At 41.6% G+C, this 15,480-nt stretch overlaps 1 protein-coding gene across 1 annotated transcript in view; it reads right to left on the bottom strand.

Moving 5' to 3' along the window:
• Positions 1–15,480, bottom strand: part of TMEM255B (transmembrane protein 255B) — an 80,943-nt gene that overhangs the window by 37,194 nt on the left and 28,269 nt on the right. Inside the window, exon 4 of the mRNA XM_085320801.1 lies at positions 7,094–7,183. Within this exon, the coding sequence (XP_085176927.1) occupies positions 7,094–7,183 (90 nt within the window). The remainder of the gene's footprint in view (positions 1–7,093; positions 7,184–15,480) is intronic.

Below are 15,480 nucleotides of genomic sequence, written 5' to 3'. Positions count from 1 at the left end.
CGTAGTGCATAAATGCAGTCTTTATCAGCAAAGCTGCCAGGGAACCCCTGCTGCAATTTTTGGCTGCCTTTCTGTAATCTGCACAAGAAACTTCAAAGAAAAGGTTTGACATTCCTGGCCATTACAYGTACAACCACCAGATGGTGCCACAAAACACACCAACTCTTGAACACGTATGTCCAGCATTTGCCTACTTGGAAGCAACAAAGAGTGTGCAGCTTGCTAGTGCACAGGCATCCCTGCTTGGACACTTGTGCTTATAGCAATATCTTACCTCTCGCCTTGTGCTGGCAGACACCTCTGTGTCTGCCTGATAAACTAGATGAGCAACCAATTCAGCAGGGGGAAAAACACATATGACATGTTTTTTCCCTTCAGTCTGACCCCAGGCAGTCTCATGAGCCTTAGTACTGATATACAAGAGAGGAGGCAGAAACATGAAGCCAGGGGAAGGAGGGTGCCACTTTTTGATAGCCACCCTATCTCAGTTGGCTCACAGAGATTTTTTTTGTTCTCAGACAGCTGACCTGAGCCACAGTACTCTGTAACCCATAAAACACTAAAAAATCTGATGTTTGCTGAGGCTGATAAAACTCAGACTGCTCATGTAGCTTCGCTGCGCTCCTCAGGAGCCTTATGCAGCTCCTTGTGAAGGAAGCTAGAGCACCAAGCAGCTCAGTGTCCTATCAAATCCATCCACTTGGACTTTCGCCTTGGGAATTTCCAGTCTAACATTTGATACTTCTTCTGCACTCTCAAGCCCTATGTTTCTCCCAGCTCCACCAGTGCTCACTGTAACTCAGCAGGGATAGACTTCATCAGCAATGCACTATTTAATCAGCTCTGAAACATACTGATTGGGCTTTCTGATCAATGCCCTGAGAATCTGGTTCCTGATGCTTTCCTGAATGCTCTCCCTAGATGGTAACCTGGACAAGGCAGTTTTGTTGAGCCTGTTCTCCACTGCTGAGGCAACAGTGTCTCAACTCTCCCAACTCAGGGCATTCCCCTTTCTGACTTTATAGGAGGGTTGCGCTTGTGCCCACAACAGTCCCAGCCACTAAAAGACAGCAGAAAAGAGCAGAGGCTTGAGAATAAACAGTCTATCTTCTTAGCAACTGAATGGAGAGAGAACAACTCATTTAGTTTCACTGCTGCTCGTTGATCCTGTGTGCACAGCCACTGGCCGTATGATTTTGCAGCTTCTCAGACTAAAGGCATAAAATACCACATAACTAGTAACATATTTTTCCACATGTTTTCTGTGAGAAAAAGGCAACATTCACCTTCCTGAACAGGTCTGTAGCTGTAGCAGAGGCCAGAGAGAATATGATGTTCGCAGCAATGTGTACATGTTTAGGGCCCACAGTAGTTCAATCTGGAGCTCCACAGTTCCAGGCAGGTCATGTGCTGAACTGCACGAGTGTACAGACACATCAGCACTGTCACACTGTGACTGCAAATAAATTCAAAGCAGAAGGATCAAGATCCAAAACTATAGGCAGCTTCCCATGGGAGGAAGGGTTGTATTTGCAGTATTTCTGCCAGAACTGGGAGTCACAAGGCAAAATAGTCCYGGTCTAAATTCTTTAAGAAAAATTGAAAGAACTAAAACTCACATCCACTCAAATGTTAGTTTTTCCTGGGACTGACTGGAACTGCAGTTTTATAATGTAACTATTTGTTCACTGGATAGGGCTACCATATTTCCATCACATAGTATGGCAACTTTTGAGCTCTACTAACCAGAGGTGAATTCCCATCAGCAACCTCCAGAGTAAGACTCACCTTCCCATCAAGTCTCTGCTCTTCCCAGAAAGTGARTTTACATAATTCCACTCTTACTAAACAGTATACTGATTTAACATGCATGAAGAGAAGACAAATACTTCAAGTTTAGTTTCTAAACTTACAAAGCTATATGTAATTACCCAGCTGATAATGCTTCAGCCATTCACAGCCCCCACAATCAAGTGGAAGAAAACAGAACAGCTGAACAACTTGGAAGAACTTTTAAGATACTTTAGCCACACACCTCTTGGCCAAACTTTTTACTAGACCTTACAGTTCTCTGTAGCAGAGGAACAAGACTCCAATAACAAGGGGATAGCAGAGTACATACRCACAGCAATTCCTATATGTTGATTTATGCTGTCCCTTCACTGCAGCACATAAAACCAGACTCTCTTAAAAATCACTTTCTTTTAAAGCAAGTTCATGCCTGGCCATAAACTGCARTAAAATAGAATTTCAGCTAAGCGGATGTACCAGTCATTAACAACAAGGTACACAGGGGTCATTATCAAAGACTTAAGTGCTATAAACACAGAAAATTCAGCTCAAATCATGTTTAAAAGAAAGCCAAAATGTTAATGAAATGGCAATTAATACAGCATTCAAACCTCTTTACTCTTTTCTGTCAGTGATACAAGTTTAGGAGAGAAATTTCATGCCTCTTTAAAAATGGCTGAACCTGAATCTAAATCCCTTGACTGTATTCTTTTAGTTTTAGTACAATGTCAATGCAAAATCCTGCATCTAGGATGGAAAAACTTCACACAACAATTCAAGCTGGCTAGGTAGCAGCTCTGCAAAAAAAAGAACTGAGGTGCCTGTGGACAAGCTGAACATAAATTAGCAAGGGGGTCTTGCAGCAGTGATGACCAGTTGCCTAGTAGGCAGTTTGACTGGGATGCATTAGCAAGAACATACCCTGTAGACTAGCAGAAATGATTATTCCCCTCTGATGAACCCTCATAAGGCCACATCTGAGTATAGTGTCCTATTTTAGTCCCTCTCCAATACAAGAAAGATATGAACAAACTGCAGCAAGACCAGTAGAAGGCCACTAAGATGACCAGAAATCTAGAGAACATGATGTACCAGGACAAACTGAAGAAACAGGGCTTGTTGAATGTGCAGAAGGGAAGGTTTAGGATGAAATCTTTTTGCTGCCTTGAACTAGCTGAAGAATCATTATAGAGAAGACAGAACCAAAGAGGTGCCCAGAGAAAGGATAAGGGCAACAGTCACAAGTTGCAGCTTCACTTACACATCTTTTGGTGTTCTCATTCTCGATATCCCAAGCTCTTCAGCTCTGATCCACCTTTTAGTTGTCTATTCTTATAAATTTGCCCTGATGTTGTCTGTAAATTCCACTCTATGCACAAGACCAAAGAACCGTTCTCATAGTCAGAGGAAACTTCCCCTGAGCCCTGGGTTTCTCCCAGAGCTTTCAGGCATGTCAGAGTTTCTTTTTATCCCATACTACAGGAAAATGTGACTAGCCCACATGTCAGTATTAATGTTTTCTGATTCCCAGTTAAGTATGTAAAAAGATGATACACAGGAATCATCTCCACAGCTTAAAATGTTTGTCCATGCTCTAGCTACCTGTCATCTTCCTGACCTCCTCAAAATGCTCTTGTAGAGTAATTTCCTTACCTCCTGAGTGGATTTCTTGTTGCTGGCTATTTTAGGTTCTGCCTGATGGATAACCATGAAGCTAAAAATCATCACATCACTGAACATTAATTCTTGGTTTGATTTGTTGCATTTGATTCTGGCTTTTTTTTCCTTGAAGGTGAAGTGTGCAGCTGAAGGGGCCAATGGCAAAATTAACTTAACACAGTAAATTACATCTGTACTATTTTTCAGATAAGCTAGTGCTACTTTAAATCAAACTACTTTTCTTCCAGTGTTTTAATTTTATAAGTGCTGTGCTCCAGAGCTTTCCGTTAAACAAAAGGTTTTTAAACAAGTCTTAAATAATTTAAATATCTCTTTTTTGAAATACACCCCCTCCCAGGAGTAATTTTTGTCAATTTTATGCCTTCTTGAAAAGAAAACAGAATAGAGAAAGTATTTTATAATTCCATCTGCAGTTTTATAAGAGCAGGAGAAAATGTGCAACAGTAATAGTCTCCATTCAAAAGCAGGTACACACTCAGAAAAATCTATACTGTTGTGATTTGTCTTCTCAGCATCTCTCCCAACTCAAATGAAGTTAAAAATAAAATTAAAAACAGGAGACACTTCTTATTCTGAATTGATATTAAGGACGATGTTGTATTTGTTGGCTTCAGCTAGCAGTTCTCCTCCAGGAAGGAAGGGGCCTGTGGTCTTGGTATCATGACCCAGATACTGCAGAGGTGAAAAAGAATACAGCCCAGCTTCTCCTTATTAAAGCATTAAGGCTTTAATGCAGACCTAAGCACCTACTCTGACATTCCAGGAGTTTGGCTTTTCTTTGAGGATAATTTAGTYTCATTCTCCAGCAGTTATCCCCTAAAGGCAGTGGCCAAAGTACTAAGAGCACAACACAAATCTGAAAACAGTTGGTAAAAGCCTCTGGGGGAATGGACGTACTGCATTGTTACTGCTTCTTCTGAAGGAAATTAGCTAAGTAAAGCAGAGGAGAGGTAATAAATTACTAATGTAGCAGCAATGACAGCATAGTCTTAATGATCCACCTTCTTTAGAAAAAGTCCCAGCTTTATTATAAGACAAATTGAGAGTGTCCTTACACTACCCTCCTACAGATTTCCCCAAGTATGTCAGTCAGAAAATTAGGTGATGTACATCTTTATTTCACTTGATTTTATTAAGTTCCTTGTTAGACAGAGGAATAGAATGAGATGATGTCCATAAGCACACATTAAGGGCATGGCACAACAGCAAGAAAAGTCATGCAGCTATTTATGCTCTGATAAAGAGGAGGTAAATACAAACCTAAGTATCATAAATGAGACCCTGTTTCTTCAGAGGCAAAAGTATGATAATGTTCAAATACGATATTGCTGTTAGATTTAGGTAGGAAGCAATATAGTTTTCCAGACTAGCTAAACAAGGTATGTGAAAGGAACTTAAAGTCAAAAGAGTAAAAACTGATGAAGCAAACACCTAGAAATATGAAAGGGCTGAAGTTTATCTCTGTGTTTGAGATTCAGCATACACAGTGTCCTCTGACACAGTAGCTTGCATTACAGAAGTCAAAACTGTGTCTAACTTCAGTAGTGGGAGTTGTAGCTGCATAATTGTATCACAGTCATAAAGTCAATGCAGCTGTTGCTGCATCCATCCTCCAACCATTCSAAGTGTGGACTGTATGCTGTACACAAAGGATGACTACAGATCACACTATATTTATATWCAGAATGGCACTGATCTTCTGAAGACTCTGCAAAGCAATCAGGGAAGACTAAGAAGCTGTCATACCATAAAGCATAGTGGAAACACATGGAAAATCAAGCAAGTCACAATGAACAGCAAAGTGATGCTGAACTGGAGCTACTCCCATTGTGGTAAAGGCTTTGAACAGATAAACTATAATATTACAAGCCAATAGCATGTGGGAGAGTGATCTGTGCATTCAGTAAGCATGAAATGCAATTATTCTTTTTAAAAAGAACCCAAGTTGTTAACATTTTTCTTCTTATACAAGTGCAATTTGAACATTTCCTAATGATCAGATCAAAGCAGGCCAAAAATAAGTCTGATTCCCAYGAAATTACGAATCAGGCCCAAAGCCTGAGTAAATGGCAATAGTTTTCTGGGGCACAACCACTGTGAATTTTCAGGAGCARGTAAGGTGAGCAGGAATCTGCTTGTCCCCTCCTTTAAGTGCCTCTAATGGAAAAGCTCCCTARGCTTACACTCCCATCTTAATCAAAAATAAAGTCATACCAGTTTTCATGCAGCATAAAAGCAGTGCCAACCAGCATAAAAGYAAGCTGCTTCAGTTTCTGGTAGGCTCTGTTTAGCACAAAACATGATTTTAATGCAGAGTGTGTATTCATATTCACATTGCACAACTCTGTTGTTTATACCAATAGATGTCTCCTTCCTTGTGACATGCACACAAGGTTTTGAAACCCACACTTGGTATAAAGAGTGAAAAAAAAAACCCACTGTTTTACAGCTTTATGATTCACATGATCCAGAGCCTAATTCTTCTGATGCATTCAGTAACAAAAAAAACAGACACAAACACAAACACAAACAGAAAGATGCTCAGGCCCATGGTATTTTGTACCAGTGTGGGGCCATCATTACTTGCTGTATTATTCAGCACAGTACATCTGAGTCTCAGCAACTGTTATAACATTTAACTTATTATGTCCTGATACTTTTTCAAGATTAATTAAGAAGTTGTCTTTTGATTGATTTTTAGGTATTTAACCATAAAAGACAGAGCAGCCCACAATACGTATCTGATATATGAAACTGATCTGTGCAAATCACCCTATGCTCCAATTTGTCTGTCTTTTCCCTTGATGGATCCTTCTTGCCTAATACTTTAATTCAAACTTTGCGAGTCAAAAAAATCACTGTCTGTTTTAAGTCTGTGTAGTGCCTACCTTGAAAAGGTGTTAGGGCATGAGGAGGATGCCTAGACACTGATGGGTGGTCATGAACTACTGGTAATGCTACTGCTCCTGTAGTACTATAAATGTCTTTTTGAAGCAAAGATGGTAACAGGTTTTACTGGAGGAAAGGGGATTGGGTTTGGAAGACACACTGGAAATATTAGTCACTTTGGTTACTTGATCATGCCTTTGATCAGGTATATGGTCAGGCCTGGGTTGTTCTCTCTCAGTAGACGTCCTTTCACGCAACCTCTAACCAAAGCCTTCCACTCTCTCTGCTCTCTTTGCTCCACGAAAATGATCCCTTCTGTGCTGGCACAATCCACTTCCCTGCTAAAGAGAGCAATGGCATTTTTGGTGATCTTCACTGTTTGGTGCATTCCAATTCCTGACTATGCTCACAAAGCCTATCTGCAAAATGAAATAAAKGCTGGTGGCAGCTGAAGTGTCCTTCCTTTCCTAAGCAGGTATTAATTTATACATGCCTGTCATTACATCATTTTATATAACCTCAGTATTTGGAATTCTCTGAGAGTTGAGTAAGTGGCTGGCAAAATCTCTGGGTATTGGCATGATGGGCTTTCCTGACAATTTTTGCCAAAAGACATATCTCTAAGAAGAATTATCAAAAAGATTAATATGCTGCTAAACCAGAACAAAATGCTTTCCTGCTAGAAATTACATAAGTAACAAAAAATGAAAGATGACAAAATTACTGTACTTACTATATGTCGTGCTGCAAACACTCCATCAACTATTGCACAACAGAACGCTGCTACCACACCAAAGCTGATAAACACGATGGATGCTACTAACTGAGAAGAGAAAAACAGATTGAGTAATGTTTTCAATATAWTTCTTTAAGTAAAACAGTTATACTAATTACTATAGTATTCTTGAATGATGTTTTCCCCTGGTGTCTTCATATTGTATCAGCATGGCAGGAKACCAGTCATGCAGAGGAAAAAGAAAAGGCAGAAATTCTTGATGCTGAGTAGACATACAGTCCAATCTACTAGAAAAGCTTAAGTTTCCTAGTAAAAATTAAGTCAGATGTAAGAGTTACTAAATTCAGTGATGATTTCTCCTAAATTAACTTATTTAATAAAACAGCAATGATGTCTATAGGAAGCACAGCAAAAAACCATATTCCTGTTGGCTCACATCARTCTCTAGAACTTTGCTGTAGTGGCAGTAATTCACAAGTAAAGACATTGCAATGAATTAATAATTAGTTTGTCAATCCTCAGAAAACTTTTCTTACCCCAAATTGTTTTTGATGCTGTACGCCATTACAAAATCACAGAATCACAGAATAGTTGAGGTTGGAAGGGATCTCTCAAGATTACCTAGTACAACTCCTCTAYTTGAAGCASAGTCAACTAGAACAGGTTGCCCAGGATTGTGTCCAGATGGCTTTAGAGTATCTCCAAGGATGGAGACTCCACAACCTCACTGGGCAACATGTTCCAAGGTCCACAGGATCATAGAACAGTTGAGGTTGGAATGGACTTTTAGTACAACATCCCTGCTCAAACAAGGTCACTTAAAGCAGACTGCCCAGGACCATGTCCAGACAGGTTTTGAATAGCTCCAAGGATGGAGATTCCACAACCTCCATGGGAAACCTGTGCCTGTGCTCAGTCACAATAAAGAAGTTTTTCCTCRTGTTCAGATGGAACTTCCTGTGTTTGTATGTGCCTGCTGCCTCTCACCCTATTGCTGGGAACTACAGAGAAAAGTCTGTCCCCACCCTCTTGACACCTTCCCTTCAGATATTTAAATGCATTTGTAAGATCCCCCTCAGCTCTCTCTTCTCCATGCTGTATAGACTCAGCTCTCTCAGCATCTCCTCAGCTCCACTCCTTTAATCACCTTAGTGGACCTTTGCTGGACTCGAACTGGTAGCTCCATGTCTCGTACTGAGGAGCCCAGAACTGGGCACAGTATTCCAGGGGTGGTCTCACCTGGGCTGAGCAAAGGGGGAGCATCACCTCCTTCGACCTGCTGGCAATGCTCCTCATAATGCACCTCAGGATACCATTGGCCTTCTTGGCCACAAGGGCACACTTCAGGCTCATGGTCAGCTTGTTGTCCCCCAGGACTCCCAGGTCCTTCTCCACAGAGTTGCTTTCCAGCAGGTCAGCCCCAGGCCTGTACTGGYGCAGTGGGTTATTTCTTCCCTCCCCAGGTGCAGGACCCTGCACTTGCCTTTGTTGAACTTCATGAGGTTCCTCTCTGCCCACCTCTCCAGWGTGCTGAGGTCCCTTTGAAYGGCAGCACAGCCCTCTGGTGTATCAGCCACTCCTCCCAGTTTAGTATTGTTAGGAAACTTGCTGAGGGTGCACTCTGTCCCTTCATGCGGGCCATTGATGAATAAATTGAACAGGATCAATACTACTGACCCTGGGGGGACRCTGCTAGCTACAGGCCTCCAACTAGACTCTGCACYGCTGATCACAACTTTCTGAGCTCTGCCACTCAGCMYGTTCTCAATCCACCTCACTGTCTGCTCATCTAGCCTCCACTTCCTGAGCTTGTCTATGAGGATGTTATGAGAGACACTGTTAGCCACTCTCACAGTAAAAAAGCTTTTTTCCTATGTTTGAATGGAACTTCCTGTATTTCAATTTGTGTCATTGCTTCTTGTTCTTTCACTGGGTGCCACAGAAAACAGTCTGGCTCCATCTTCTTTACTCCATCCCAATGGGTATCARTCTCAAAACTGATACTATATTTCAGAATGACTTCTCTGGACTGCAGTCTAAGCAGCCTGCAGTCCAATCCAATCATGTCTCCTGTTTCATTTTGCTTTTAAACAGAACCTTTTTTTCAAGCAACACTGTTCTTCTGAATTCCTTCAAGGATCCCAAGCTTGAAGTGCACAAAAAATGATTTAGCACAACTTTTGCGTATGGACACTCTATTGTCATATTCCACAGCTGCAATAGCAGAAATGCCTTTGAGTGTAGCAGATAAGAAAGCAAGCATGCTTGGTAGAATCTGCTAGAATATCACAGCTTAAGAAAGAAGAGATTCATTCATGAACTGGATAAACCAAACAAAAAACAATTTCCTAAACCAACCTTACTTTCTGCAGAGGAGGCSTATGTTCTTTTATAAATCATACTGTACAATGTTTTTGTGGGAAACCATTGCTTAGGTTGTTCCCCATTCTCCRTGCTTTCACACTACTCACTAATGATTTCAGGATACCATTTCTGCTGTCTCAGGATCTCCCTTCTCTTTCCTCTCCCCTGCAATCTTTTGGAGATTTTGACAGTCACACTTAGCATTCACTGAGAAACATAAGCCACACTTTTTTGACCTCATGTTTGCATCYTAACTCCTGCAACTTCAAAAAGCAAAAACAAAGAGAAAAACTTATGCACACGTATCACCTCCAAACATCAGCTTTTTCAGTCATCTAATCTTTATATTGAGCATTTTATTCCTAAGAAGTAATGAAACAAATGAATAAAGCTCATTAAAATGCTGTCTTTGTGGACACCTGTAACTTAGTAATCAGCTTTTAGAACACTTTTACTGCAGATACCCTATAGAGAGGGCAGCAAGTTTCATCTCAGAGCCACTTATTATAGATATCCTATCAAACTGAGACCGTAATGCTGACAGTATAAAGTCCATATAGCATCAATAGGGGACACAGCATTAGTATTTTCCCTCAGAAAAATGCATACTGGGCAAGTAAGAAACTATGGCCTTAGAACCCTATAGCATTGGGAAGACAGCTCAAAGCTGTATCAAACAGTTGGAAATAAGAGCTCTCAGCRAATCAGCAAAAAGTATAGCTTAAAAGTAGATAAAAGAATCACAGCTTTCAAATGCTTTTTGATACAGTCTTTTAATCCTTTGTTAGCTTGTAGAGCAGAGAAAATGGGAAACCTATGTCTTTAGGTCATATCTCGTAATCACAAGCAAGCCAGCACTGCCACAGAAGTTGCTGTATAATCTGAATACTAGGCAGAAGTAGCTGAACCTCATGTTACTGGCTGATCTTGTGAACCTGTACACCCATCACAGCCAGCTCCATCCTGCAGTGAAGAAATGGAAACCCTAAGAAAACACTGCCAGCTGCATCACTCTTTGAAGCTTTCTATCTTTTGGCTCTCCAGCGTGGTGGGTCGTGTCTTGCGAATCCGGCTATCTAAAGATCTTGGCATGCAACTCATAGGATCAAGAAGCTGTGTGTTCCTTGCAGAGCACTACCATCACTGCAGAACAGTTTGGCTGTGCTGCCCTGTTGCAGGTACATTTGCTACACTGGTCTCCTTATTTGAAAAAGTAGCAGTGTTTGAAAGTTCAGATTAAATCATTATTGTTTGACAGCCCTATCTTGTTTCTGAAGTCATAGCAGTCAATCAAATAATTAGTGGGCTTAGCCAGGTGCTTCTAGATTGCCTGAGCTCAGGATGAATTTACTGGAAGCTGACCTCAGGATGGCTTTCCATTTCACACATGAGCAATTTACTGATGATTTACAATTCCCAAACCAAAATTTTCCACTCTTGGAGATTGTTTAAACACCTAATAAGAGTCTATTGGCCTTTCAGGTTCACCGTRTAACTACAAGAGACTACACACAAAGATGTACTGCAAACTGACTCCTTAGGCAAGTTGGTGACCATCTACCCATCGAGCGGTTGTGTGGAAGTCAAAGGTTATCAGCCAAATTGTGCTGTTCTTATTCATGCTTACTAGCAACTACTTCACTGAGTGAGCCCTTTGAAATTAAGAGGACAATTTCTTGACTAAAGTAATATTTATTACAACGCAGAAGTTGCAGAATGCGATGCTACATCATATGGGGTTCTTCTGACTTACTTAAATGGACTTATGTATGTTTCAGAAAGACAAAGGCATTAACATAATAATGAGAACACAAATAATTCMTTAAAATAAAATTACAGATTAATATTATCTCTCAAACCTTCCTTTGCTCAGTGAGAATGTGGAAATACATAAACAAACTATGAAATGAACTATTTTTAAAATAGCAGCCAAGACAGCCTAATGAAGAGATGTTGTAAATTCAAAAGCTAATTTTCCTGAGTGGTGCATTATTGCTCGACTTGTGAGGTTATTGAGCCTAGCAGTGTCAAAAAGGAAAAGTAGTACAGTCATAAATGAATACGGAGTTTTTTTTTTCTTTTAGTATCAGCTAGTGTAAAATAGAAGTTGATAAGTAAAAGAAATAGAACATTTTAAAAATAAAAACTGAACCATCACATCATCTCATCTCCATTTTTAATAGCAGTATGTTTTGTCAGCAAAATCCTTCATTATTCGTAACAATATATGTTAACAGTTACTCACGAAAGAGCTTTGCTCTCAGTGTTAGACTGCTTGCTATGCAACCAGGCTTCTCTAAAACTCTTATTATTGGAACGTATTTACTATCAGTCCTGGTAGAGAATATAGTAATTTTCTTATTTCCAAGGGAAGTACGAAGTTCATTAACTAAACAGTGAAAACTGTACAMTGTGGGCCTACCAGTTAAAACTAGAAGTTAGCTGTTTAACACAGATGTTTTAGTAAATGTGGGAGTAAAACAGTAGTTAGAATGAAGGACTTATGCACACACCATTAAGTGAAGAACTATTATATTCAGTCATGTGACAGAAATACAAAAGCATTCAAAAATGAAAAACTAAAGGTTGTACAGCTAAATACCTGTATGTTGCCTTCTTTAAGAAGACACACATTTACTGCTAAGAATTCAAGTCTATTAGATAAGCTTATGCAGATACACAGCGCTACCAGCTGCATATGGCTCAAGTCACTGGTATTTGCCYTCCTGTGCAAGTGAGCCTAGAAAAGAGAACCATGCCAGGGGACATCCCTCAGTCCTGGAGGTCAGCCACATACTCTGGTTGGTTGTCAGAACTGTATCAAGCACAGGTACATAGTCTCCCAATACAAATCCCAAGCCTGGTTTTGGAGTTAGAGTGGGCCACAGACCATGCCCAATAGGGAGCTGACAAGTGCCACATAGGCAAGCGTGGGACTCCAGATGATGCAGCCCATAGAAGAGGGGTTTGCTCAGGGATGCTCCCCAAGAATTAGTGAACCCCAGGTACCCCACAGCTGGAGTCACACTGTGGGGTTGCTGTCACTTAAAGACACACCCTCTAACGACCCCACAATTGACATGACCAAAAGAGAAGTGATACTGCAGACCCACACCATAAACATCTAGGTGCTGCAGAGCYTGTTAACAGGCACGTTGTTACCAGCTGAGCAGTGCTGTGGGCTGAGCACTAGGTCACCTGTTGACGTGCACACTGTTACTGACTTCAGACATACAGCTTTTGGCAGCTTTTGTATAGCTGTGGGCTGGCATTGTTTTCACTGGCTATAAAAGAGAATAAGATACATATGTTTGGTGTGTGCTCAGATCCACTGTCAGCTGGTCTGCACACCTGAGAATCCACCCATCAGCGAGGAAGACCCTGATGTCCACAATGTGGTGAGGAGAAACCAGGGAAAACTCTACTGGAAGGGTGGCCCATAAAGGGTGAAAGCAGTTGCTGTCCCATGAACCTGTGTTTAACTATAGAGTTCTGATATGTATATATATTTTCAGTTCTGTTGTATGTCTAGCTTTGCTATACTTTTAACTTTGTTATAACCTCTTAGTTCTAACAAATTCTCATGCCTGACAAATGAGTTTGGTGCAGCTAATCCTGGAATCCAAAAGGATCCTGGATGCCCCTCTACTAGCAYGTCACAGGAGTATGATGCAGCCTTTCTCATACTTTACAAGTCCCCATGTACTGAATCATAGGTTGCCAGCATGGGGTTCTACAACATCAGGAGACACCATGCTAGACATGCAAACCAGCTTTTGTCCAGCAGACCCAGCACACAGAAAATTATATCACTCCCAAGCATAAGCACCTGCTTATTAGAGGCTAGTACCTCCCGGCTGTTTTCAGTATCACTGTCAAACATCCCCATGAAACTTGCAAGGTTCCAAGTCACAACTGTGACACAGATCTCATTTCTTCACAGCTCTCATTTAGCCTTTACCTCCCTTCAGTCAGACATGACTGTTCAGATTATACTGGTAATCGCTTCTGAGTGCTGGATACTTTGTGAGATACCTCATTCTCTTCAGACTAAGCAGACCTAAAACTTTGGAATCATAGAATCATAGAATTTGTAAGGTTGGAAGGGACCTGTGGAGATCATCTAGTCCAACCCGCCTACTCAAGCACAGTCACCTAGAGATGTTAGACAGGGTTGCATCCACGCAGGCCTTGAAGATCTCCAGAGAAGGAGACTCCACAACCTCTCTGGGCAACCTCTTCCAGTGCTCTGTCACTCTCACAGGGAAGAAATTCCCCCTCACGTTCAGGCAGAACTTCCTGTGGTTGCCTCTTGTCCTGTCACACGGGACAACTGAAAAGAGCTTGTCCCTGTCCCCTTGACACCCTCCCTTCAGRTACTTATACACATTGATAAGATCCCCCCTCAGTCTTCTCTTCCCCAGGCTGAAGAGGCCCAGCTCTCGCAGCCGTTCCTCATAGGGCAGGTGCTCCAGCCCTCTGATCAYCCTCGTAGTCCTACGCTGGACTCTCTCCAGTAGCTCTGTATCTCTCTTGGACTGGGGAGCCCAGAACTAGACACAGGACTCGAGATGAGGCCTCACAAGGGCTGAGTAGAGGGGCAGGATCACCTCCCTCCATCTGCTGGTAACACTCTTCCTAATGCAACCCAGGAGACCAGTGGCCTTCTTGGCCACAAGGGCACATTGCTGGCTCATAGTCAACCTGTCATCTACCAGCACTCCCAGGTCCTTCTCTGCAGAGCTGCTGTCCAGCAGCTCAGCCCCCAGCTTGKACTGGTGCCTAGGGTTATTYYTYCCTAGGTGCAGGACCCTGCACTTGCCCTTGTTGAACCTCAGGAGGTTCCTCTCTGCCCAACTCTCCAGCCTGTCCAGGTCTCTCTGAATGGCAGCACAGCCTTCAGTGTATCAGCCCCTCCTCCTAGCTTGGTATCATGAGCAAACTTGCTGAGGAGGCACTCTGTTCCTTCATCCAGGTCATTGATGAAGAAGTTGAACAGGATGGGACCCAGTACTGAGCCTTGGGGGACTCCACTTTTTGTTTTCTCCATCACTACCGCCTCAGATATAAGTGACATTATATCTCATTTTTTAAGCTCATTTTCTCATGCTAAATGGCTACTTTGGCACTGCACAGGCTTCAGTGTCTCCAAGCATCGTGCTCTTCATCAAGTCTCTGGGACTTTTTCCAGGCAAAGGAACAATCACGATTACTCTCACTGATGTAAACTGAGAAACTCTGTCATCTAATTCCTTTTGCTTTGAAAAGTAAAGGCATTGCAAAAGGCTGAGTAAATGTTATGCCACAGGTTTGTAAAGCCCTTTTTATCCCCACAGAAGCTGAAGTAGACATACTTGTTAAAGAAATACATGGAGCAGTTCACTGTAAGTTGTTCCTAACGTTAGATTTCCAGAGATAGAATTTTTTTCTGTGGAATTTTTTACTAGTTTGATTTGCCTATGTCTCCAAGCTGAGCTTGATGCAGGCTTAAATAAATTCACTGTGCTTTTTCAGTATGCTAAGGTCAAAGATGTAAGAACAGAAGTTTACAAAAGCCGTATCTCCATCCAAAACACGACAATTTTCAATACCTGGCACAATCTTAACGAGGAACGGTATCTGTTACTATGGCAACTGAAGAAGACTATAAATTAATAGTCTGTAAAGCTATGAAAACAAAACTCATTGCCTTCCACTCAAGATACTGCTATCCACAAAATGCTGCCTGTGTTATTAGGTAGGAGGGTAGAAGAGAAAAGCACCTTTGTCTGTGAGCTAATTTTCTCTGATTTGGCATCTCCTCTGTATGTCCCCTTCTCCTCCCACAAAGACCAATTTTGCCCCCTGCCCTTGGGCTAGAACTTTTGCTTCTGTGGTGAAAATTAAGCTCAAGCAAGGCTCCTCCATTAGTTCTCACAACTGGGCTAATTAGGTGGTTTCCCATTACACTAGCTAATGTGCTTCACAATTTATGGCCTGCCAACCTACTCTTTCCAAAGGCTGGTTCTTCAGTAATAGCA

This window comes from Rhea americana, unplaced genomic scaffold (assembly GCF_003343005.1).
Source record: "Rhea americana isolate MKP2758 unplaced genomic scaffold, rheAme1 scaffold_66, whole genome shotgun sequence".
Taxonomy (NCBI): domain Eukaryota; kingdom Metazoa; phylum Chordata; class Aves; order Rheiformes; family Rheidae; genus Rhea; species Rhea americana.
Note: the sequence above shows the minus strand (reverse complement) of the source record. Positions and strands in the feature narration are given on the sequence as shown.